This window comes from Eurosta solidaginis, chromosome 4 (assembly GCF_040869045.1).
Source record: "Eurosta solidaginis isolate ZX-2024a chromosome 4, ASM4086904v1, whole genome shotgun sequence".
Taxonomy (NCBI): Eukaryota; Metazoa; Arthropoda; class Insecta; order Diptera; family Tephritidae; genus Eurosta; species Eurosta solidaginis.
In genome coordinates, this window is record NC_090322.1 from 148,207,592 (window position 1) to 148,234,673 (window position 27,082).

Genomic DNA, 27,082 nt, shown 5'->3' on the forward strand with positions numbered 1-27,082 from the left:
TCAAACCTGTGTTTCATCTTCCTATTCATTGCCCTGGTTCGTTCCCTCACACTCTGTTGTTTGGCCAATGAACTACTTCGTAAAGCTTGCGCTTGACGGATTGGCTTCGCATAATCAGTATCCTTCCGACGTTTCACAGCAGTAGTGCGCCCTGGCTTGAAACTACCCTCGCATTCTTTCTGGGAAATTCTTTCCTTCGTTTTAGTGCGCCCATTAGGGTTTGTCAATGCCAGTGTTTTTCTCGCGGGTACCTTCGGTTTTGATTTGTTTAGCCCATTCATTCCATCAACCTTTGCCCGATTTACTTTCTTTGACTTTTGTGGTCTCTGTTGAATCTTCTCCACCAGCACTCGCTTACTGCTGAACTCTTTCTCCAAACTGAAGTTAAGTGGTATATCCTGGTTCTTATAGCGCATATTCCTTCTTTGCATGTCGATCCTGATGTCATGGTCAACTAAGAACTCCACTCCCAATATGACTTCATCAACGATCTCCGCCACAACGAATTTGTGTAGAACCATGTTCTTTCCAATAAGGCTTCACATATCACTTCTCCCTGGACTTGATTATACTCGCCAGTGACCGTACGCAACCTTGCTCCAGGTAATGGCTTTACTCTCCTGTTGACCAAATCAGATCGGATTAAGGAATGAGATGCCCCCGTATCTACAGTTAGTACACGTTCAATGTGCAATGTGACTTGGCTTCCCACATTTGAAGCATTTGATAACTCTTTCCCTCCGCTCTTGCGATCCTTTCAGCGCTTCCAATATTGTGTTCACCCAGTCTTCGACCTCCACACGGCGTGCTTTGAAATCTGGCTTACACAGAAGCGATGCTGTTTCCTGAATCAGAGCATGTTATACCGTTTCTGTGAATGTAGGTTTTGGGTTTGCGTATGTCGCTCGCTTCATTTCAATATCCCGTATTCCATTAATAAAGCTCTGGATTTTTACCCTTTCGGTGTATTCCACGGGTGCGTCCGCATTCGCTAAATGTGCCAGCCTTTCAACATCCAACGCAAACTCTTCCAATGTTTCACCAGGCCTCTGGAAGCGGTTCAGTAACTCCATTTGGTATATCTGTCTCCTATGCTCGATTCCATATCGCCTCTCTAGTGCGCCCATCAATGCTTCATGACTGTTCCGCTCGTGCCCTGGAATAGTCTGTAGGATTTCAGCAGCAGATCCTTTCAATGCCACGAATAGTGCAGCAACTTTATCTTCAGCATTCCATTTGTTCACTACTGTAGCTTAAAGACCTGGAAAGGAACAGAACCGTTAAAAGATGGAGTTTTTACCTTCGTATTGCTAGCTAAAGCAACTGGGCGATTTAGTTGCAGCTCCGACGTCCGAGTATACGACCTTTTAAAGCTTCTACCTCGGCCTCGATTTTTTCCTGTCGGCCACTGAACCCTCCATGAAACTGGGTTAGTTTCTCTCCCATGCGCGCTTCCAGCTTAGATGATATACAGACTTCCTGCTCTTCAAGTTGTGTAGAGATCTGAGATGATATCCACGGCTCTCCAACTCCTTCAGTTGCTGGCTCTTCTATTCACTTCACTTTGCCATGTCCTTGTTGTACTCTGCAACTCTGGAATTTATTCAACAATTCCTCTTCTGACACCAATTGTAACAAATTTAGTGAAATTCCGCTTATTCCAAATCTTCTACTAACGTTCGTATCGCTAAACTGTCGAATAAATGACTCCAATATTAAATAATGCAAAATGGCCTTTATTAAAGTACTTCGCAATAACACTGATACTTCACAACCAATAGCTTGCTTAAATGAAACTGATTACTGATTTCCCAGCCTGCGCTGCTTTTATACTCTCTGCCCCGAATGTATAGACGTTTCTTCTTCTAGAATTCTCTACTTAGTAACAGCTTAGAGATGGCAATATTCGTCACAATATATAGTTTTGCGTAAAATATATGCAACTATACACTTATGAATCGAAGTAAAGACCACAAACGAAACTCTCTTGAATAACATCTACATAGTTCGGATATAACCGTACAATGCCATGGAAATCGTTCAATAGTAATGCAAGCCATTTTTGTTTTTTTTTGCACGTTACTGTATCTAGACTTATTTAGTATAAAAAAAGCAAACTTTCGTTATTCATATTTTTCAACGATTTTCTTATAAAATATTTTTCTTCTTTTTTCTCTTTGCAGCTCGAATGCGAATATGATCCAACATAACATAACATAGCATAGTACATTTCGTTTAGTGTACTTAAGTGAATTTCATGTGCATTCTATTTCATATACCATATAATACAAGTGTATTTTTTGTTGTTGTTTTAATTTAGGTATAATTTTCAAATTTATTATTATTGCATAAGTGTAAAGTTATCCCCAAGGACACTCATTTAGTGCATAAAGCACTTAGACGAATTAAATTACATTCACATACTCGCGCTTTACATGTGTTCGTTCATGTTACATCGTTCATAAATGATGTGTATGTGTGTGTGTTGCTCACCAATATAATCATCACATATTTGCATAGACTGAACATTCCAGACAACGTTCTCTCCTTTATAGGGAGAACAAATAAGAAAACTAAATTTTGTATAAAAACCACAACTACAACCACGGGATATCTACATACAGTAGCCTGATCATATAGTGGGTACATACCAACACACGCCAGACACATTAAGGATGGGGCGGCTGACACAAGCGTTCGCCGTCCTGCTGTTGGTGGCCGTTTTAGGCTCTACAAATGCTGAGAGTAAGTACACCACAATAAATTTGTTATTTGAAATAGATTTAAGAATTTGTCATAAAATACATGTGCTATTTCAAAGGAAGCTTAATTGGGTGGGGCCGGTGTGCGTCATAAATGAAACAAGGAAACTTTATAGTAGTAAAGTGTTTTCATGCCTGAAAGTTTGCAAGCAGGAGCTTCTCTTTTTTTGCATGTTCTTTTAATTCTCAACTGGAAAATGAAATATTTTATAGACAAGCTAAACAGTCTGAAAAGCGGAATATTTTTCAACATGAAATGAAAAGATCTCTTGAAATTAAACTTAGACTAAGGACATGATATCGATTGAAAAGTATTGATTTCGGAATCGTTACAAGTCGCTCCCGACGGTATTCAATAATATTGAAACGAAAAGATTCGACGCTCGAAATATCGATACTAAATTCACAGAGTAGAAAGTTTTTTTCTAAATAGCAAAAGCTGTGTAAATTCAATTTAATGTTAATCTTCTGAAAGTCGAAAGAAACCCACAAGCTAGCAGCCAGCGCAAGGGTCTATGTCTGACCGCATCATTGTCTTCAAGGAACTAAAAGTAGGTGGTATAAAAATAATAATAAACAATTATAAAAAAAAACTTAAAAAAACATAAATAAGAAAAAATATGTAGATATATTTATAAATTGATATTAGAAAAAACAATTGTATAAAGCAATATGAGCAAGTCTCGCTAATTAAATACAGATGATATTTATAAAAAATAAAAAAATAAATACAAAAAATAAAGAAAAATATATAAAAAAAATTTAAAAAAATATATAAAAAAAAAATATAAAAAAATTATAAAAAAATAAAATAAAATATATATAAAAATAAAAAAAATATATATATAAAAATATAAAAATAAAAAAATGTAAAAAAATAAAAATTAAATAAAAATGTTTTAAAAAAATACAGAATTTTTTTTTATAAATGGTAGCATTGCAGTATGTCAGTAAATGTTTGTCTTTTAAATGCTTCCATAATAATAAAAATAATAATTGATTAACAATTATTATTAACCGGTGTTAAGCTCATGAGGTCTTAAAAATTAAGTACGAAAGTAACTTCTAAAAAAAAAAAAAAAAATTATAAAAAAATTAAAAATTTTGATCTGAACAATATATACAAGAAAAAACCCCGAAAAAATACATTAGAACCCACTCTAAATAAAAAAAATGTAAGGCGCGATAACCTCCGAAGAGATCTAAGGCCGAGCTTCTCTTCCAATTTGCGTCGTGCTCCTCTTGATTTTTCCCTACAAATTGGCCGGACGGGACCTACATGTTTTATGCCGACTCCGAACGGCATCTGCAAGGCAGATGAGTTTTCACTGAGAGCTTTTCATGGCAGAAATACAATCGGAGCGCTTGCCAGACACTGCCGAGGGGCGACCCCGCTTAGAAAAATTTTCTTCTAATTGAAAAATCTTATTTCTAAAATTTTGATGTTGCTTTGCCCGGGAGTTGAACCCAGGGCATACGGTTCACACCACGGTGGCCGCCGAACCCACTCTATTTTCTTCTAAAATCTGAATTCGGAGGAATTGCATAATTGTTTTTACAGTGTTCATATAAATTTGCACTTGTGTTTTAATAAAAATTAATTATAAAAAAAGTTTTGAGTAAAAAAATTGTTTATTGAAAAAAAAAAATAATAATAATTTTTTAGAACAAAGTTTTGAATTCTGAAAGCAAAAAGAAGCCCACAGACCATATATCGCAAGGATCAACGCCTTGTGGCAGTATTATCTTCAAGGATCTAAAAGTAGTTAATTATAAAAAAAAATATTTAAAAATATGTATATATAAGAGAAAGTAATTTAAAAAATAATTAGAAATATAAATTAAAAAAATATATATAAAAAATTAAAAAAGTATTAATTATTACAAGAAAAAATATAAAAAAAACATACAAAACTCTTTTAAAAATGTTTTTTTTTTTTGCTAAATAAATGTCCAGGTTTTTTAGGTTAGGTCTGTTTCTTTTCAGTTTTTATCTAATAACAAAAAAAAAACAAAAACATAACTGAATGACAATTATTACTAACCGGCGTTAAGCTCGCGAATTCTGAAAAGTTAAGTAAAAAAAAGAATTAAAAAAGAAACAAAATTTAAAAAAAAATATGTATAAAAACCTTAAAAAACATTTTAGCAACCACCTCAGCATTTCCTCAGCAAAGAACTTGTTCAGTTTTGGAAGTAACATAATTGAATGTTTGACTTTTAGCGGGTTTATATAAATATGCGTTTTTTTTTTGTTTAATTGAAGATTTATTTATACAATTTTTTTTATATAAAAAATTGTTTATTGAGAAAATTGTTTTTTTTAAATATTTTTTTGTTTTTTTTTAAATTTTTTTAAGTCTGCGGAAAAAGACAGCATTTTAAAAAAATTAATATTCAAGGAAAAAATTACTGAATAACATTTTTTTGGAATTCTTTGTTTCTTGTTTAGTTCGGATCTCCATATTTTTTTTAATGGTTAACTTTCAGTGCCAATAAATTTATAAATTAAAAAAAGTTATAAAAAAGCAATGCAAATATTTATAAAAATAAAAACTAAAAATTTTTCATAAAAAAAAAATTTAAGATAAAAAGTATAAATTAAAAAAAAAAAAAAAAAATTGGTTAACAAATATTTGAAATTAAATCTTAGATTTCTTCCGAATAAATTTATATATTAAAAAAAGTTATAAAAAAAACAATGCAAATATTTATAAAAATAAAAACTAAAATTTTTGATAAAAAAACTTATTAAAATTATTTATTGAAAAAAAAGGTAAACAAAACAAATATAATCATCTTAGATTTCTTCCGAATTTCAAAATCATACGATCAAAGACATCTTTCAGTGCCAAAACGTATGTTCAAAATATATTACACCTCAATTTACAAAAACAATATTATAACAATAAAACAATGTATAGGAAACAAATATAAAAGAAATTATATATATACATATATTTTTTTAAATTTTACAGAAAAAAAGCTTTTATTAAAAAAACATAAAATATTGTTCTGAGTTCTTAGATTTCTTTCGAATTTCAGAAGTTAAATGACTTTTATGACATTTAATTTATGAAAGATACGGAAAATTTTGATGTGAGGCACTGATAGCCCGGATACCGATTTGTTTGAATGAATTCGTTTTAAATGATAAAAACAACAAATTAAAAAATTGTTCGATTAGAAAAAAATTCATATTGCAAAAAAATTGAATTATTTTTAAACATTTTTTCGAAAATTAAACTGCTTGCCGATGTTTCATTTTGATTGGGAGTTATTAACTTTCTGTCGCTGGTGACCTCTGTGGGTTTGTGTGTGAATAAAAAAATTATCATTCCATTCTGCTCTGCTTCAAATTCATGCTTTTCTCAGCCCACATCATCGCATCATGTACAGCGACTCACCTCAACTCGCTTGTCCGTCCATCGTTTTGTCGTGTAAGCCGCATTTGCCGTCATTGCATTTCAGCCGTTAAAGTTTCTTGCACCGTACCCCGACACGGGAACTTTATTTTTCTTTTTTACTCATCTGCTTGCAGTTGCCATTTAGATATAGTAACACAAAATTTGGAACATTTATTTTCGTTTGGCGCGGAGGTAGAATATTTTTTAAAAATAAAACTTGCTTAGCCCTTTAGGGAAAAAAACCTTAGAAGTGCAGAATTGCCAAGATATAATACTGAAAAAAAGATCACATAATACTGTATAAAAGTACTTCATTTCGGTCCAAATGCCAAATATATTTGCATCATATATTGCACCACATCACATGATATGATGTTCATATGATATCACATCACAGGGAGTCTTGTTATTAGCAATTCATAACAAACTGAAGGTTTATGCATGAAAATTCTATAAAAGATTATGTCAAATAAAAAAGTGAGTACATGCGCATAAAAAGGTCTATTTTATTTTAATTTTATAAATATATTACTACAATAAAAATGTGTAAATCGGCAACCATATTATCAGACGTTTCCAATAACTCATCGCTCACACTCTCCTCCATCATTTTGACAATCAATTGCCAGTCAGTGGATACGTCAAAATCACAGTTGAACAACATGCAACAGTCAAAGACCGCATATTTCATGCTTCATTCACTTCGAAAAGCATCACCAGCATAGGCGCGTATCACTACCCCATTCCTCTTCTTCTGCCCTCCAAGAAAATGAAGCAACAAACAATTGTCCACGATTTTCTTGTTTAATCGTAGCATGACGCCATTTCGTTATACTTGTTAGACCTGTGATTACATACTTACAATAGCTATATACTACTTAATACCCACATGATGCTGTCGGTTTTCCACTTCAAAATCCACTAATTTTTCATTGGATTTTGGTTCATCAAACTACAAATTCCATTGATGTTTTGTGTTTGTTAAATTAATCTATTGTGGTTCAAATTGTGTATAAATAGTATTATGCATGTTTATTGTTGTTGTTGATGTTGTTTGTTTTCAATGTTATTTTGAATTGTGAGTATGGTGTATTAGACACATTGACTTTGCTGTCTCTGCTGATGTCTCGTGCTTTATCTACGTCTTGCGTTTGACATTCAAATTGCAGTTAATTTTCAATAAAGCAATTGCACTTGATTTTCGAAATGAGAACGTGTAGATGAAACCATATTTATTGGTCATCCTGTGAGTGATACCATTTACCTCAAGGAAGGTAAGTGAGAATCATTGCGGCTGGTTCGGTACCAAACTGTTCCGAAGGACCATTCTATTTTAAACTTTGCTGTTGTTATTGGATTTTTTCGACTCTTCTACACTCCACCTAAAACACCTACTACGAGCCCTCCCTGAGTCCCTCCTTATTCACCAGCTTTGTATTTAATTTTTCTGGTGTGGTCTCTTCGTTGTGGGCCGCGGTAGTAACCACCGGATAGGCCTAATTGCAGAATTTAGACGGCATAAATGAGTAGATATGTTTTGTTACCATGACTGCATTTCTCATCTTGCAATCCGGTTTCTATAATAACCGCCCACCCATGTGCCATACCTTCTTGATCAGCACGACGGCAAACGAACATTTCTCTAGAGTAAGCAGAAGATTCACGTTCACGTCACTTTATTGTGTTGGTGGCTTATTTGTCGGCCTTGCAGTATCACTAGTATGTTTGTTGCTCTCCAACACCTTCGTCGTTACGCCCACACCTTGTTGCCGCTTACTTTCAGGCTTTCAAGACCCCTTTCTACTTCGCTTTTAGGGTGTTGTGCTTGTTTTTCTTAGGACTTCCCTATTCGAGGCACAGATAAACATTGCGTGTGTAAGATATCCTCCGCCTCCTTGTTTATTCGGATAATGTAGTGCCGACTCTCCTATGTAGGCCGCATCCTTTTCTGACGAGCAGCACATCTCTTGGTTTCATTATACATGGGAATCATACGTATCTTAGGGATCCAGACCACTATCTACCAACTGAAGTCGTTGATTTAGACGGATTTAAAGAACTTATTTTAGCCACCCCAAGTTTAAGTAAATTTTTCGCTTTATCAACTTAACCACATTGTAACTCCCTGGTGAATCGACGGATCGTTGGAGCCACTAGGAGCTAAATTTCTATAGATCTTCTCCTCTCTGTAGACTTTTGTCAATCAAAGAATACTCTTCACTATTTTTCAGAAAAATCTTAGCCACCATGTTACCTTCTTTTAGCTTCTCAGTGTAAGACGGAGTCCCGTAGTTTATTGCCTTTCTCCAATTAACCACTTAAACCGTCCTCTCTATTCTCGGCATACTATACCACCTTTTCCGTCATATCTACACCTTGCCGCTTTCAAGGTAAGAACTTCCTCTGCTCCTATGTTTTTCGGCTTTAGATATACGCAGACGTTTTGTTTGTGTGGCGGCCGCCAAGGTGTGATGGTAGCGAACTGGCCTCGAGCAATATCAGAAATTTGAAACAAGTAAGGACGGGACTGTCTTCGGCTGTGCGGAAGACTTCATACCTTTCATGAATGGAGCTGAACAATAATCTTATCCCGTTCGTAATCTCCAAATAATCGGATGCATAACATAAGAAATATATAGTGAACAGAAGTACATACCTAAACGATTTTTAAGATAAATATAAATTAAAAAATGGCAAAAAAACCCCTTATCTGAACGATCGGTTGTATGGGATATATATTATATATAGCTCCGATCGAAATGATTTTTACAGGAAATCTTCTATGATATATTAGAATATATATCACCAAGTTTCACGTTTTTATATTGGAAACTAAGGGAGAAATGACCAAAAATCTTTCTATCTGACCGATCGGTTGTATGGGGGTATATACTATATACATATAGCTCCGATCAAAATGATTTTTTCAGGAAATCTTCTATGATATATTAGAATAAATATCACCAAATTTAACGTTTTTATATTGGAAATTAAGGGAGAAATGGCTAAAAATCTTTCTATCTGAACGATCGGTTGTATGGGATATAACTATATATAGCTCCGATCAAAGTGATTTTTTCAGGATATCGTCTATGATATATTAGAATATATATCACCGAGTTTCACGTTTATACTTTCTAAATTGCGGCAGGAATGACCAAAATCGTCTTATCTGAACGATCGGTTGTGTGGGAGATATATGTTATAGTGGTCCGATTCTACCGGATCCGACAAATGTCTAATATAATACAAAAATACATCCTTGTGCCAAATTTCATTGAGATATCTCAAAATTTGAGGACTAGTTTGCGTTCAAACAGACAGACGGACGGACATGGCTATATCAACTCAGTTCGCCGCCCTGATCAATTCGGTATACTTAATGGTTAGTCTATCTTCTATATTTCTCAACGTTACAAACATCGGATCAAAGTTAATATACCATTTTATGTTCATGAAAGGTATAAAAAAGTTTTTCAAAGCGTGTTCACCCCTCGGAAATGGTTTGTCAATCACTCTGAGAGTATTTCTGTCATGCAAAGCTTCTCAGTGAAAATTCACCTGCTCTGCGTTCGAGTCGGCATATAAAATGTAGGTCTCGTCTAGTAAATTTTTAAGGCAAATAAAAAAAAATTCCGCCTTATTCTTCTCGGGGGGTACGCCAAGTATTTTACACATTTTTTTGCTGTGGCTTACCTGCTCCCGGCGCTATGACTGAGTCCTTTCCGCCTCTCAGGGCAGCTATAGCGCTTTCAGCCGATCGCTGCCTCTTCTTTCTGCCCGAGTCCTCTTATTAGACATGTTACTATTTTCAGCCTGCTTCTAGCGTCCTGCGTACACATGACAAACGCGCTCCCGAGATCCGCTCCCTCATCTTTGGGTCGATCAAACACTAGAAAATTCTAATACTGTTCTACATTTACTCTCTCTGCTTCATAACGTTCTTATTGTTCTTCCGTTCCTTCACTGAATTCACTGACTCTTCATCACCTCAGATATACAAGCCCGAGTTATTAAATATGTGAACAAAGAACCATCCGTCACAGAAGCGCCCTAGCCTGTGGTAAGACTACCATTACTTTTCGCGGTGACGTATCCTGTGTGTATAGCAGCCGATGCTCTTTCGATCCCAAGTTCTTCCGGGAAATAGGGATGGGGGCGGGATGGCCTAGAAGATTCAATGTGGTCATACTAAATCTTTCCCGAGATGGTCTAGAAAGTTCAATGTGGTCATATCAACTCTTTCCCGAGATGGTCAGGCTTGCACCTTAATGGTGCTTGTTACCGCAACGTACCAAATCCATATCCGGCAAAGGACCCTCAACTTCGATAATACTCCCCAAAACCTTCGGAGTGTCATTATCTCAACAACAACAACTACTAATACAGGGGGTGCGAAAACTTTTCCCGAGATGTTTGTGTAAGCACTTAGGAATTTTTGAAACACAATAAAACATTTAGTGAAATTATCAAAAAACGCATTCCGAGCTGGTAATAAAAGTCTGGAATGACGCCATAATTTTGAAATTATTAATACCTTCCTGCGCACTCATCATCACAAGCAATTTGGCTAACGGCTTCGAAAGTGTGGTATGCATTTAAAAGCTTTAAAAACTTCAAATAAAAATGTTAGAAAATAAAACCTTTCATAAGGAGACATTTTAAATTTATAGCCAAAAAGAAATGCCCAAATGTACTTTGCGCGCTGGAGATAGCACCGATGGGCGCTACGCTGTGGCACCGACTGCAACAAAATGAAAAAAGACATTAACTACAAAAATACTATGTATAAATAAATATGAGATATTTTGAAATAGAAAGTGCGCACTGAGTGCCACCGTATAACTGAAAGCGATTTGCTAGCAGGAAAAACCAACCAATTTTTTTTAAGATCGCTAAACTGAAAATAGTGCAAGCATGCATTCTCTCTCTCCCTCTCTCTCTGTTGTTGTTGTTGCAGCGATAAAGAAACTCCCGGAAGGTTTTAGGGATTGCTATCGATGTTGATGGTCCTTTGCCGGATATAGCCCCGGTACGTTTCGGTAACAAGCGCAATAAAGGTACAAGCTAGACAATCTCGGTAACGATTACATATGACCACATTGAACCTTCTGGACCATACAAAATAACAGACGCTTTCCGAGGAGAGACTCACGATTATCCCGACCAAAGGTAGTGCGTATTAACTGCCTAAGCTGGCTGTCATATGTTTTCGAAATAGCATATTTTAGCTAGACTTCTGAATCGCAAGTTTTAAGCTGATACGCTATTGCGGATTATATATTGTGGTGTGTGTGCAGGGACTGACCATTTGGATGTCACCTCGATTTAACGTAATACTTGCGGAAATTCAACAGAAGTGATCGCAGCAATTTTCCCGAAACTCTTTACATGATAAACTTTCTAATTTGACCAAATTGATAAATTAATTTTTGCTAGTTTGAAGCTTTGCGACCGATAAATGTGAAGATAAAGCTAAACTTTCCAATTCTCTTCTACGCGTTTCGACGCATTTATGGCATCTTCAGGGAGTCTGATAATTTTTTTTGCGTTTCAAATTCTATCTACACATTTTTCAGAACTTTCGTAAAATTGTTAGTGCGATTCTTAACCGAGGCGTAAAAATTTTTTGGGAATAATGACATAAAAAAGTTTTTTCAATTAGAAAACAATCTTTCCATGCGGAATCTCCCCCCCCCCCCCCCCCCCCCCCCCCGGAAGTGATTTTGCAAACGCTCAGAATGTACTTCTGCCATGAAAAGCTTCTCAGTGAAAGCTCATCTGTCTTGCAGATGCCGTTCGGAATCCATATAAGACATGTTGGTCTCATCCCGCCAGTTTGTAGGAAAAATTAAAAGGAGCAGTACACAAATTGGTGGAGAAGCTTGACCAAATCTCTTCGAAGGTTAATCACGCCAAGTATTTATTTTTTAACTTCTCAAGACCTACAATAACCTTCAAACATCACTTTTATATTTTTGCTACTGGTGGGATCTAACAGTAATATTTACTAGGTCCGTGTCCAATTTTATCACTGGTAAACGTCGCAAAGTACCAGATGTAGGTTGTAACCAGCGACCGTCTCCCGCCGAAATATTTGATGACATTTTCTGGAATGGGAGATATCACTGTGTGAACTAATATTAAATAAAATATTCGACCTCGCACCAAGCCAACAACAAAATCTATCACAACTTCAACAATCATTTCGAAATTTCTTAATAACTATTTAACTAATCCACAGATGTATACAATTTCACAGACCTTCTTAACCGATTAAACGGTTATATACATCCAACAAGGCACGACATTCCCTTCTTCATTGGGCGAACTAGCGTCAATTGGTAACACCAAGGGAAATTGAATATCGTTTTCCACCTGAGCCTTCCAGCGGAGTGGGGCCACCCTCTTCCTTTGATTTCATAAGCGGGTTACGATAACAATTCTTTTTTGGTCGGAGCATGAGCTTTCATTCGCTAAACATGAGCTAGCCAGTGTAGCTGCTGTATTTTAATTTGCTGGACTATGTTGTGTCTGCATACAGCTCGTACAGCTCATCATTAAATGTTCTTGGTTACTCCACGCCCACGCATGCTTCGGCACCATATAGCAGGACGGGTACGATAAAGTGACTTGTAGAGCAGAATCTTCGTTTGCTGAGCGAAGACTTTACTTTTCAATTGCCTGCTCAGTTCAAAGTAGCATTTGTTAGCAAGAGGGATTTTTAGCTGAGTTCTAGACTGATGTTGTTTGTGTTAATGCTGGGTCCCAAATAAATGAAGTCCTTTAGTATTGTAAAGAATTTTTGGGAAACTCCGCTTATTTTACACCTTCTGCTAACGTTCGAATCGCTAAATTGTCCAGTAAATAACTCCAATATTTAGTAATGCAAAATTGTCTTTATTACATTACTTTGGGAGTAGTGTAAGTATACTTCACAACTATACTTCACTTAACAACCGAGTATATATGTGAGTACTACTTCGCTGATGATTACATGTGTTTATGAGTATCTCTCCCTTGCTTGTTTACGTGCATACGAGTGGCTGATTAGTATTGGCTTAGTGATGGTAGTATCGGTTAGTGATAATATTCTTCACAGTATTTTAAAATTATGGCTGCCAACAGTGGCGTATTCAAACGTATCTTTTCCGCTTCTTTTTCCAATTTGGAGTAAGCAGAATTTACAGTGCTGGTGTTCAGGCTGATGATGTAAAAGTGATCAGCATACGCAAGTAACTGAACGCTCTTATAGAATATTGTGCCATATCAGGTAAGTTCTACCTAGTACAATTTTCTCCAGCATCAAATTAAAGAAATCGCACGATAGCGGGCCCTGAAACCTCGTTTAGTTTCCAACGGCACGGAGAGGTCCTTCCAAATTCTCACAGAGCTGAAGGTGTTGCTCAACTCCATTTTGCACAGCCGTATAAGTATTGCGGAGAACCCAAATTAAGACATAGCATCATGTAGGCAGCTCCTTTTCGTGCTGTCGAAAGCAACTTTTAAACCGACGAAGAGGTGATGTGTATCGATTCTTTTTTCGCAGAATTTTTCCAAGATTTGGCGCATTGTGAAAATCTGGTCGACGGAAGATTAACGAGGTTTGACGTGGCACTTATAAGGTCCAATCAGCTGTTTCACGGTGGGCTGCAATCTTTCGCACACGCTTGACAGGACCGTATATGCGATACCAAAAAGGCTGATTCCGCTATAGTTGGTACAGTTTGCAGGGCCCCACTTCGTGTGAAATTGGCAAGGAATACTTAGATTTCAATCGTCGGCCATGCACTGGTTCGACCATATTTTGCAAGGAAATCGAAGCATGAGCCTTACCATCTCCTCGCCGCCGTATATGAAAAGCTCCGCTGGCAATCCATCAGCGCCCGCGACCTTGTTATTTTTTAATCTGCTTGTTGCTATTCTGACTTCGTGATAGTCGCGTGGTATAGCAACTTATAGGTGTAAAAATGATAACAATGGTCATAACATACTCGCACTAACTAATAATTAACACAGTCTTTTCTCTACAGGGTATCCAGCTCGTTCGATTCTGTGTACCTCAACTAAATACTACACAACAGGTGTCTAAAAATATAGGCGCGTAGTTTTTTTTGCTGTTGCGTTTCTTTTGTGCAAGAAGGTGTTAAATATAAACTAGCATATATTCCAAATAGAACATACTTGCATCTGTATTTACATTTTTGGTTATAACGGAGAAGCGATGAAAAAAAGACGGGCAGTCAATTGGAAATGCGGTCATTGTTCACATTCATACAAACATTCATACTACCCACCAGTACTCACAATCGCAGACTTTTATTTTTAAACATTAGCAAGCAAATGTAGTATTAGTTAAATGAATTTCATTTGTATGTCCACAATTGCTCAATGAAAAGTAGGCCAATTAACTAAGTCATGGTGCAGGGGGTCAAATTTTTTTGTGGAGGTGTGGAAAATGTTGATCTTGTACTACATGACGCTGAAATCAGAATAGTATTTGGATGTGGATGATTTTCGAATGGAGAGATAGAATGCTGGTATTTATAAATAAAGCGATTAAATGGGTGGTGCACTGGGTTTGCCACCTGTCGGAAAGCTTTCGACTTGTCCATTGAAAGCCTTGCAAGAAACCTTCATCCCTTGATCAAAATCATGCAGTACCTGTGACTTCCGGCTCAAGTGACCATATTGTGGCGAATGTTGACATCACTAGGCTGTTAGTAAATAATCACGCAACAACAAAACATGAAGCAAGCCACACTTGTGTAAATGAATACATCAGTCATTCATTTCATTTACACACATACATACAAGGCAACGAAGAAATATTTCACACACACATGTGGTCATCAGCCGAAGTTGTTACTCCCACATACACACGCATATATGTACATAGCTCACTTACTAAACAGGAGATACAGCAATTCTAGATGCGGTACAAGCTGATTAATAACTAATCAGTTTGATTTAAACACGCTATCAGTTGCAAAGTGAAGTATAATTGTACTACTCCCAAAGTAGTCTAAGAAAGACCATTTTGTAATATAGAATCTTGGAGTGATTTAATCAACAGTATAGCGATTCGAACGTTGGCCGAAGATTTCAAATAAGCGGAATTTCCCAAAATTCGTTACAATATTTTAGCTTTGGGGTTCGGAATGCGAGTACTTTTTCCGGTAAATTTTTTTTATTGTTTTATAATTTGTTCTGCATCTTATACATTGGAATATATTCAGTTGGGGCGAGCGGTCTCATTCACAGACCAAGTTGTTTTTAAAAATATCCCGGGATCTGCCAGGTCAACTTTGAGTTAGCTTGTAGAGCAGCTGGGATTTTGATTGCTACTTGGGATGATGTGACAGATGATGATTATTTTACCACTTATGCTCCGGTTCTCGAATGGTTAACTGTTGCTGTCAACAAACTTGTCAGTTTACAAAGATTTGTGATTTAAAAAAAACTATAATAGGACTGGCGTTGGTAAGCTAAAGCCATTATTGTACTTCTTGCAAAGAGGTTTCCAGCATACTATACAGCTATAGATACGAACCAGTCACGCCACTGCCTCGACGTGCATTCATAGTTATCAATCTATAGTCTCGAATTTAAATTGCAGTCGATTGTAGTTCCTGATACGTGGTCTTTGGTTGTAAATCTGGTGGAAAACGATTTAAACTCCTTTGGTGTTTGCGCCAGTTGGCAGAGCGCAGAAGCGACTGGCGCGCATTTTTGGACGGCCATTACTGTTTAAACGGTTAAGCGACTTAATTGGCTCCAATAATAAATAAATGTAAGGCGCAATAACCTCCGAAGAGATTTTAGGCCGAGGTTCTCTTCCAATTTGCACCGTGCTCCTTTTTAATTTTTCCTACAAATTGGCGGGACAGGCCCTACTTGTTTTACGCCGACTTCGAACGCCATCTGCAAGGCAGATGAGTTTTCACTGAGAAGTGTTTCATGGCGGAAATACACTCGGAGTGCTTGCTAAACAATGCCCAGCGGCGACCCTGCTTAGCAAAATTTTGTTCTAATTGAAATTTTTTGAATTGAGTAACTATATTAAGACCTACTTCCCCTCCCCCGGATCGACTTCAAAGCAGGGAAAGTTAAAGAAGTGGAATAGCCGTTATAACATATGCAGTGTCAACTTGATATTAGAAAATCATTCAAAAAATCATCTCGTTCATCTAGCAACTATCCCCTTGCCGGCTATATATTTCTTGACCTGATACACCTATTTGGGCGATGCGACCCGATCGTGAGTCATGTTTAACTAACTATGTAATCGTTAGGAGGCGGGTTAAGGATCATAATAAGACATTTTGGCATGCCTTTGCAGTAAGAGGCGACAAAAATCGATCAGAACAAAAAGGTGTCAGTACCAGTGCGTACTGAGTTCATACCCAACAATGCACATATCCGCCTTATTTAAAGCAGGCCCATAATTTTCGATGTCTTCAACGTACAAAGGTTTATATAATTTTCTGAAGCAATTTTATCCTGCCATACAAGGTAGAGCTCTGTTAGGAGTTTGTTGTCATCGTAGATCCTCGCCAGGTTATCACCTGGAGTTGTCCAAGCTGTCAACTCATCTACCTCAAGTACCCCCAAAGGCTCATAACAATTTTACCCGAATCTTAACTTTGTCATGTGGGTAATTTTTAAAAAGCTTTGTCATACAAAAAAATGTTACGTATACGCATCGGTATCCGTCTTTTCATGTGATTTGGTAGTGTTTGTGTGTTTGGTTTTTTTAATAAAGCAATTTCACATATTTTTCATTTTCAGTAAATTCACCGCCTCGTATTATCAAACAACCGCCCACAGATGAACTGCTCTTCAAAGTAGCCGTACAAAATAAGGAAAGCGATAAACCATTCATAATTGAGTGTGAGGCTGAAGGAAAACCTGATCCAAGGTAAATTACAGCATTTTTTTCTTATAAATCATATATATTATTCCTAATTGGTGTTTTTTTTGTACGGGTCCCTTTTTCGCTCTTATTTCGAATCCAAATCTATAAATAACGTTTTGGTTGTAAAGATGAAGATTTTGGTCGTAGTGCTTTTGTTTAGCTATATTTTATTAAAATAATTTGTTAAAAATAAACGATTGTGAGCACACAAAGAAATCTATTGGCACTATTATGCATATTTGCACTGCATTACCGGCAGTTCCTCCAATACGCCAGATGACAGCGCAAGCTGTATGTTTTAATTGATTGATATAACAGCTGATTTCTGTTGATATTTGATAAGAGACTTTTATATTGGTTGCGCAAGATGCGCACGGGTACAGCTCGTATATAATATATTTGTTTACGAATAAATATCAATTAACTAAATAAACATAATTAACCGCATAACTCTAAAAGTGGTAAAAAATTTTTGTAATTCTGATGTTCTGATGTAGGGCGGAAGGCATTTGGGCGCCAGATATTGCCAAAATAAGTTGCGAATAACAATATAAAGCATTTAAGCCTTCGCAGTTTTTGCGGGCAGTAGTGAGGTGTAAAATAATCTATACATTTTTACGAAAATAGAAAAAAAAAATGTTAATTAAAGGAATTTTTAACAATCCAAAATAGTTTTCTATTTAAAGCCGACACGTGTAGGCATTAGCAAGTAAAAAATCTTGCTAGTTTGAGAATTTATTTGAATTTTGTTTAGCTCTACCTCTTATTTTGTTCTCTGATCTGCTTTTATATTACGTATTTTTTCTCCTGATTTTTTTTATACTCAGCTGAGCAGAGCTCACAGAGTATATTAACTTTGTTCGCATAACGGTACCCCGTAACGGCATAAACTAATCGATATAGATATAGACTTCTATATATCAAAATGATCTGGGCGAAAAAAGAAATTCATTTAGCCATGTCCGTCCGTCCGTCTGTCCGTGAACACGATAACTTGAGTAAATTTTGAGGTATCTTGATGAAATTTGGTATTTTGATTCCTGGGCACTCATCTCAGACCGCTATTTTAAATGAACGAAATCGGACTATAACCACGCCCACTTTTTCGATGTCGAAAATTTTGAAAAACGGAAAAAGTGCGATAATTCATTACCAAAGATGGATACAGCGATGAAACTTGGTAGGTGGGTTGACCTTATGACGCAGAATAGAAAACTAGTAAAATTTTGTACAATGGGCGTGGCATCGCCCACTTTTAAAAGAAGGTAATTTAAAAGTTTTGCAAGCTCTAATTTGGCAGTCGTTGAAGATATCATGATGAAGTTTGGCAGGAACGTTACTCCTGTTACTATATGTGTGCTAAATAAAAATTAGCAAAATCGGATGACGAACACGCCCACTTTTAAAAAAATTTTTTTTTAAAAGTCAGATTTTAACAAAAAATTTAATATCTTCACAGTATATAAGTAAATTATGACAAAATTCAACTACAGTAATGATATGGTGCAACAAAATACAAAAATAAGAGAAAATTTCAAAATGGGCGTGGCTCCGCCCTTTTTCATTTAATTTGTCTAGAATACTTTTAATGCCATAAGTCGAACAAAAATATACCAATCCATGTGAAATTTGGTAGGGGCATTGCTTCTACGATAGTAACTGTTTTCTGTGAAAACGGGCGAAATCGGTTGAAGCCACGCCCAGTTTTTATACACAGTCGACCGTCTGTCCTTCCGCTCGGCCGTTAACACGATAACTTGAACAAAAATCGAGATATCTTTACTAAACTTAGTTCACGTACTTATCTGAACTCACTTTATCTTGGTATTAAAAATGGGCGAAATCCGACTATGACCACGCCCACTTTTTCGATATCGAAAATTTCGAAAAATGAAAAGATTGCGATAATTCTATACCAAATAGGAAAAAAGGATGAAATATGATAATTGGTTTGGTTTTTTGACGCAAAGTATACATAACTTTGGAAAAAACTTTGTAAAATGGGTGTAACACCTACCATATTAATCAGAGGAAATTTTAAAAGTTCTGCAGGGCGAAATCAAAAGCCCTTGGAATCATGGCAGGATTACTTTTCGTGGTATTGTATATATGAATAAATTAGCGGAACCCGAAAGATGATATTCTGGCTCACCCTGGTCCACATTTTGGTCGATATCTCGAAAACGCCTTCACATATACGACTAGGGACCACTCGTTTTTAAAACCCTAGTTAAAACCTTGAATTTGATACCCATATCGTACAAACACTTTCTAGAGTCACCCTTGGTCCACCTTTATGGCGATATCTGGAAAAGGCGTCCACCTATAGAACTATGGCCCACTCCCTTTTAAAATATTCTTTAATACCTTCCATTTGATACCCATGTCATACAAACACATTCCTGGGTTACCCTAGGTTCATTTTCCTACATGGTGATTTTCCCTTATTTTGTCTCCAAAGCTCTCAGCTGAGTATGTAATGTTCGGTTACACCCGAACTTAGCCTTCCTTACTTGTTTTTATTTTTATTTTTTATACTCAGCTGAGCAGAGCTCACAGATTCGCAAAACGGTAATCCGTAACGGCATAAACTAATCGAGATAGATATAGACTTCTATATATCAAAATGATCTGGGCGAAAAAAGAAATATATTTAGCCATACCAGTCCGTCCGTCCGTAAACACGAAATTTGGTATGTAAGTTCCCGGGCACTCATCTCAGATCGCTAAATAAAATGAACGAAATCGGACTATAACCACGCCCACTTTTTCGATATTGAAAATTTCGAAAAACCGAAAAAGTGCGATAATTCATTACCAAAGACAGATAACGCGATGAAACTTGGAATGTGTGTTGACCCTATGACGCAGAATAGGAAATTAGTAAAATTTTGGACAGTGGGCGTGGCAGCGCCCACTTTTAAAAGAAGGTAATTTAAAAGTTTTGCAAGCTGTAATTTGGCAGTCGTTGAAGATATCATGATGAAGTTTGTCAGGAACGTTACTCATGTTACTATATGTGTGCTAAATAAAAATTAGCAAAATCGGATGACGAATACGCCCACTTTAAAAAAAAAATTTTTTAAAAGTCAAATTTTAACAAAAAACATGTAAGGAAGGTTAAGTTCGGGTGTAACCGAACATTACATACTCAGTTGAGAGCTATGGTGACAGCATAAGGGAAAATAACCATGTACGAAAATGAACCGAGGGAACCCTGGAATGTGCTTGTATGACATGTGTATCAAATGAAAGGCATTAAAGAGTATTTTATGAGGGAGTGGGCCATAGTTCTATAGGTGGACGCCATTTAGGGATATAGCCATAAAGGTGGATCAGGGTTGACTCTAGAATGCGTTTGTACGATATGGGTATCAAATTGAAGGTATTAATGAGGGTTTTAAAAGGGAGTGGTGGTTGTTGTATAGGTGGTCGCCTTTTCGAGATATCGCCATAAAGGTGGACCAGGGGTGACTCTAGAATGCGTTTGTACGATATGGGTATCAAATGAAAGGTGTTAATGAGTATTTTAAAAGGGAGTAATTCTTAGTTCCATAGGTGGACGCCGTTTCGAGATATCGCCATAAAGGTGGACCAGGGGTGACCCTAGAATTTGTTTGTACAATATGGGTATCAAAAGAAAGGTGTTAATGAGCATTTTAAAAGGGAGTAATCCTTAGTTCCATAGGTGGACGCCGTTTCGAGATATCGCCATAAAGGTGGACCAGGGGTGACCCTAGAATTTGTTTGCACAATATGGGCATCAAACGAAAGGTGTTAATGAGTATTTTAAAAGGGAGTGGGCCTTAGTTCTATAAGTGGACGCCGTTTCGAAATATCGCCATAAAGGTGGACCAGGGGTGACTCTAGAATGTGTTTGTACGATATGGGTATCAAATGAAAGGTGCTAATGAGTATTTTAAAAGGCAGTAATCCTTAGTTCCATAGGTGGACGCCGTTTCGAGATATCGCCATAAAGGTGGACCAGGGGTGACCCTAGAATTTGTTTGCACAATATGGGCATCAAACGAAAGGTGTTAATGAGTATTTTAAAAGGGAGTGGGCCTTAGTTCTATAGGTGGACGCCTTTTCGAGGTATCGCAATAAAGGTGGACCAGGGGTGACTCTAGACTTTGTTTGCACGATATGGGTATCAAATGAAAGGTGTTAATGCGTATTTTTAAAAGGGAGTGGGCCTTAGTTCTATAGGTGGACGCCTGTTCGAGATATCGCCATAAAGGTGGACCAGGGGTGACTCTAGAATCAGTTTGTACGATATGGGTATCAAATTAAAGGTATTAATGAGAGTTTTAAAAGGGAGTGGTGGTAATTGTATATGTGAAGGCGTTTTCCAGATATCGACCAAAATGGTGCACATTTTGGCCCACTCCCTTTTAAAATATTCTTTAATACCTTCCATTTGATACCCATGTCATACAAACACATTCCAGGGTTACCCTAGGTTCATTTTCCTACATGGTGATTTTCCCTTATTTTGTCACCAAAGCTCTCAGCTGAGTATGTAATGTTCGGTTAACCCGAACTTAGCCTTCCTTACTTGTTTTTATTTCAATACATTCACCAGCGAAAATCCGTCGCTGAAATGCGACAGTGATGCTTTCTGTGCCTATGTTCTGAAGCATTGCAGCTTATCTTTGTGTGTCCTCTTTATTATATCCTTAGCCTATCTCTGTCTTCGGGTATCTTCATTGATAGATGGAAGTCAGCTTCGATAACTCCGATTTTTAAAGCCGGAAACAAAAATGAGATCTCAAGTTTTAGGCCTATTGCAAAGCTTACTGCTTGTTCAAAACTTTTCGAAAAAATTATGCCATCGCCAACGAGTGAGAAATGTCATCGCTAGTTAGTTGGTGTTGAACGGTTGAACAAGGCGAACGTGATCACGAGCGGACAACAAAGAACATTAAATATCATTTGCATTAAAACTATTTGTATATCAATTTCATTATAATTCCATTATTTATTATTAAATAAACTATTCAAAGTCATCCGTAACAATTATAAAGAAGAAACTATCTTTTATCGTTAAGAGCATCGTTGAACCCAACCAACATGGTTTTGTTGCGGGACGCTCTACTGTCACTAACTTGGCCTCCCACCATATCCTCTCATATAAGCGTGAGTGTATTGGCTTCCATTGGTTAGTATCCTACCTAACGAATAGGCTCATGTCTGTTGAAATTGAAAATATCAAGTCTCACTCTTTTGTCGCAACATCTGGAGTACCCCAGGGCAGTATTCTTGTTCCTCTCCTGTTTGTGCGTTTTGCTAATGATATTGGTTTCTGCTTCAAAAACTCTAGTTTCCTTCTCTATGCTGACGATCTTAAACTCTTCCTTAGAATCAATTCCCCTTCGGATGCCTCCCTTCTGCAAAACGACCTTAACAATCTGGTTGACTGATGCCGTACCAACAATATTTTCCTCAATGTGAAAAAGTGCTTCACTGTGTCATTCTCGAAATCATCCCGCTCCCATTCCTCATCCGATGAAATTTAAGGCGGCCGGCGAATATGTTGAGCTAGGAGTTGCCTTTGACTCCAACTTCACCTTCAATAACCATATCTGCTATGTCCTGCCAAAGGCCTACAGAAATCTATCTTTCCTTCACAGTTATGCAAAACATTTTAGTGATCCTTATACAAGGAAAGCCCTGTACATCTCTTTGGTGCGCTCTAAATTAGAATATGTTTTCATTATATGGCAGTCATTCAGCCAGGGTGGAAAAAGTTCAAAGAAAGTTTGTTCGCTTTGCCTCATGCTCTTTAAACTTTGTTGATCCGTTGCCATGTTATTCCTCTCGGGTTAAACTTATCAAATTACAATCACTTGAAATAAGAAGAACAGTGCAGCTGGTCATGTTTGTCTGTGACGTCATTGCAGGTTATTAATATTTTCTTAATTTGACATTATCTCCTATTTATGTGTACTGTTATGTTTGTTATTTAAATATTTCTTGGCTGCTATATTTATGTATCTAGTCTGTAAGATTTTGTGTTCATAGACTGAATAAACGAATCTTAAAAACAAAACAAAAAATGAAATTAAAGGGCCTTAACATTTTTTCATCTTTTTAGTTTTTCTAATTTTTTTTTTTTTTAATTTTCCTAGCATCACAAATTTTTATACTCAGCTGAGCAGGGCTCACAGAGTATATTAATTTTGTTCGCATAACGGTAACCCGTAACGGCATAAACTAATCGAGATAGATAAAAACTTCTATATATCAAAATGATCTGGGCGAAAAAAGAAATTCTTTTAGCCACGTCCGTCCGTCCGTCCGACCGTCCGTCCATCCGTCCGTAAACACGATAACTTGAGTAAATTTTGAAGTATTTTAATGAAATTTGGTATGTAAGTTCCTGGGCACTTACTCACTTTACTGCTATTTAAAATGAACGAAATCGGACTATAACCACGTCCACTTTTTCGATATCGAAAATTTCGAAAAACCGAAAAAGTGCGATAATTCATTACCAAAGACAGATAAAGCGATGAAACTTGGAAGGTGGGTTGACCTTATGCCGCAGAATAGAAAATTAGTACAATTTTGGACAATGGGCGTGGCACCGCCCACTTTTAAAAGAAGGTAATTTAAAAGTTTTGCAACCTGTAATTTGGCAGTCTTTGAAGACATCATGATGAAATTTGGCAGGAACGTTACTCCATTCCTGTATGTGCCCACTTAAAAAAAATTTTTTTTTAAGTCAAATTTTAACAAAAAAAAAGGAATATCTTTACAGTATATAAGTATATTATGTCAAAATTCAACTCCAGTAATGATATGGTGAAACAAAATACAAAAATAAAAGAAAATTTCAAAATGGGCGTGGCTCCGCCCTTTTTCATTTAATTTGTCTAAAATACTTTTAATGCCATAAGTCGAACAAAAATTTACCAATCCTTGTGAAATTTGGTAGGCGCATAGATTCTATGAAGATAACTGTTTTCTGTGAAAATGCGCGAAATCGGTTAAAGCCACGCCCAGTTTTTATACACAGACGGCCGTCTGTCCTTCCGCTCGGCCGTTAACACGATAACTTGAGCAAAAACCGATATATCTTTACTAGACTTAGTTCACGTACTTATCTGAACTCACTTTATCTTGGTATATAAAATGGCCGAAATCCGACTATGACCACGCCCACTTTTTCGATATCGAAAATTTCGACAAAAGAAAAAAATGCCATAATTCTATACCAAATATGAAAAAACTTTGTAAAATGGGTGTGACACCTACCATATTAAGTAGAATAAAATGAAAAAGTTCTGCAGGGCGAAATCAAGAGCCCTTGGAATCTTGGCAGGAATACTGTTCGTGGTATTACATATATAAATAAATTAGCGGTACCCGACAGATGATATTCTGGATCACCCTGATCCACATTTTGGTCGATATCTCGAAATCGCCTTCCCATATACGACTACCACCATTCCCTTTAAAATTCTCATTAATACCTTTCATTTGATTCCCATATCGTACAAACAAATTCTGGAGTCACCCCTGGTCCAACTTTATGGCGATATCCCGAAATGGCGTCCACCTATAGAACTATGGCCCACAAACACATTCCTGGGTTACCCTAGGTTCATTTTCCTACATGGTGATTTTCCCTTATTTTGTCTCCAAAGCTCTCAGCTGAGTATGTAATGTTCGGTTACACCCAAACTTAGCCTTCCTTACTTGTTTGTTTTAAAATATTTTCATTCTTTATTGTTTGTCTATCAACAGCAGCGCTTTTCGCTGTGGAATGTGTTGAAATAAAATAACAAAAAAAGAAAAAAAAATGATTTAGTAACAATGCTGTGTATTGAAAATGTGTTGTTGTTCTAGCGACGCGTTTTATTTTTAACACACAGACAGTAAATATTTAGCAAGTACCTGTGGGAGAAATAAAAATGTATAAAAAAATGGTTTGTGTAATATTAACGGCATTACTTAAGATAAAAGCTTTACATTTTTTTTGATTATTTTTTATTAGCTAACACCACATGTTGCTTCTGAAAGTTGGCAAGCTAAATAAAGTAAATTCTTTCTTTAACTCAGTGCAGTACAAAAGATGACGCTTCTTTCGTTTTTAAAAATAGAGAAAGAACAATAATTATGTGACCTATAAAATTTAAATAGCTTGCAGAATTTTCATTGCTCGGGACCTTAACAGTTGAAACTTTTAAAGCAAAACTTAGAAAAAACTCTTTCTCACCTTCTAATTTGTTTGAAATAAAAGATCAGTGAAATCTGGTCTGTTATGCTTTTAGTTCAGAAATAATTTTTGAGTTTTTTTCGAGTTTATTATTTTTTTTATAAATAATAATTATTTTCTTTTCATTTCTCGCGAACATTAACAGTTATTTCTAGAGCTTACGATTTCTTCTCGAATACAAGCGAGCATTTCGAAACCCGAGAAATCGATAACTCGACTTCTCGCCAGATTCTCTAATCACGAAAAACTCGTAAGTCTTTAGAGCTTCTCCACATTAAATTTAGTCACTGTATCAGTTGTATTCCATGTATTCCGTTGTCTTTCATATGCATTTCATGCAATAAAAGTTTGCAGTAGATAATGTCCACGAAGGGGCTTGTCCTCCAGGAGTATCTTCATTATACCCCCAGCAACGGGAGTATCAGCCAAACTCATTTATCTACGCAGAGCGGACTTACGATTTCTAACTGGGTACTATGCGGGACACTGCAGTCAACGTTATAATCTAAGTAAGTTAAATCAATCCGATACACAAATTTGTCGCGTTTGTGATATAGATAATGAAAAGTCGGTGCATATTCTCTGCGACTGCGTCCCACTGGCAAGGTAGGGACTATCTCATCTAGGTGGCGTGATACTTAATGCCTTCGTGATATGGAGTAAAGACCCTGAAGAGTTACTAAAATACATTAAAAGCTCCATACACAGTAATAGGTGAAACAAAATAGATCTTAAATAGAGGTCGCAGTGCATCGAGACCTTATAATATTAAAAATAATTATAAAGAATGCCGTTCGCTTAGATACTAGTATACGAAGGTAACAGCCCAATGGTCAATATTTCCGAAACCTTGCCACAGTGTGAATTTTTATCTTGTTAGTACTCGCGTTTAGCTTCTAAGCGGTATTCTTTATTAAGCACTTGCTGACCCACCATCATCACCATCATTAGTTGTCGCTTAACCGACTTTGGCCGTTTCGTAACAAGTCACTCTAGCTAGCCCTGTTTCGCGATAACTGACGTAAACTGAGCACCACCAAGGAAGGTCGAGTCCTCCGCCACCTGCCTCTCCCAACTCAGTGCCTTTATCTGCTTTCAATCTGTAGTGTCGCGTGAAATAGTTTCTTGGCCGGAGCGTCTTCGTTCATTCGCATAAAATGACATAGACATTCGCTGCACTATCGCCATATCTGCGTAAAGCTCATAGATCTCATCATTATACCTCCTTCGATACCTGCTGTCGCCATCACGGACAGGATCATAGATTTCGACCTTCCTCTTTCTGCCGCTTGCTCTCATTCTTCTTCTCTCATTCCCACTCTTAACTACCCTCTCGTTCCCGCTCCCACTCCAATCCAACTCCCACTTCAAATTCGTCTTCATGCTACTTTACATTTACATGAAGCACGTTTTTGCAAAATATTGGATATCTACCTCGAGGTTTTTATAATAATATGCAAAATAAATAAAAGCAAATTAAAATTATTTGTGTTAGCGGACTCGTTAGATTTTGTGTTGCCCGAATTTGTCTTTCAAGTAATAACAAATTTCACGTGCAGTTTTCACATTTCTATTGCGAACACTCTCTGCGATTTGCAGAATGATAGATCTAATTTGTGTCGATGGTGCCACGCCGCTTTTCCCTTTATGAAAGTTGGGGCGTTCAGATGTCGACAGAACCTTTGAGAACCAATCACATCAGAACGGCTGGACTAATTTTGATGAAACTTAGCTCACAGACTGCTAATACCTAACAAAAATATACAGGTCA

The 27,082-nt window shown here is 36.7% G+C and overlaps 1 protein-coding gene across 11 annotated transcripts in view; it reads left to right on the top strand.

Moving 5' to 3' along the window:
* Nrg (Neuroglian) overlaps positions 1-27,082 on the top strand; it is a 347,573-nt gene that overhangs the window by 123,628 nt on the left and 196,863 nt on the right. For 4 of the 11 annotated variants that reach the window (XR_010952974.1, XR_010952971.1, XR_010952977.1 and 1 more), the window contains 3 exons: positions 2,184-2,240; positions 2,321-2,745; positions 16,961-17,090. Coding sequence is in view for 1 of the 11 variants with exons in the window: in XM_067783354.1 (XP_067639455.1) it covers positions 2,676-2,745; positions 16,961-17,090 (200 nt within the window). In the remaining 10 variants the exon portion in view is untranslated. The remainder of the gene's footprint in view (positions 1-2,183; positions 2,241-2,320; positions 2,746-16,960; positions 17,091-27,082) is intronic. The other 7 variants (XR_010952972.1, XR_010952975.1, XR_010952976.1 and 4 more) reach the window with 4 other exon arrangements.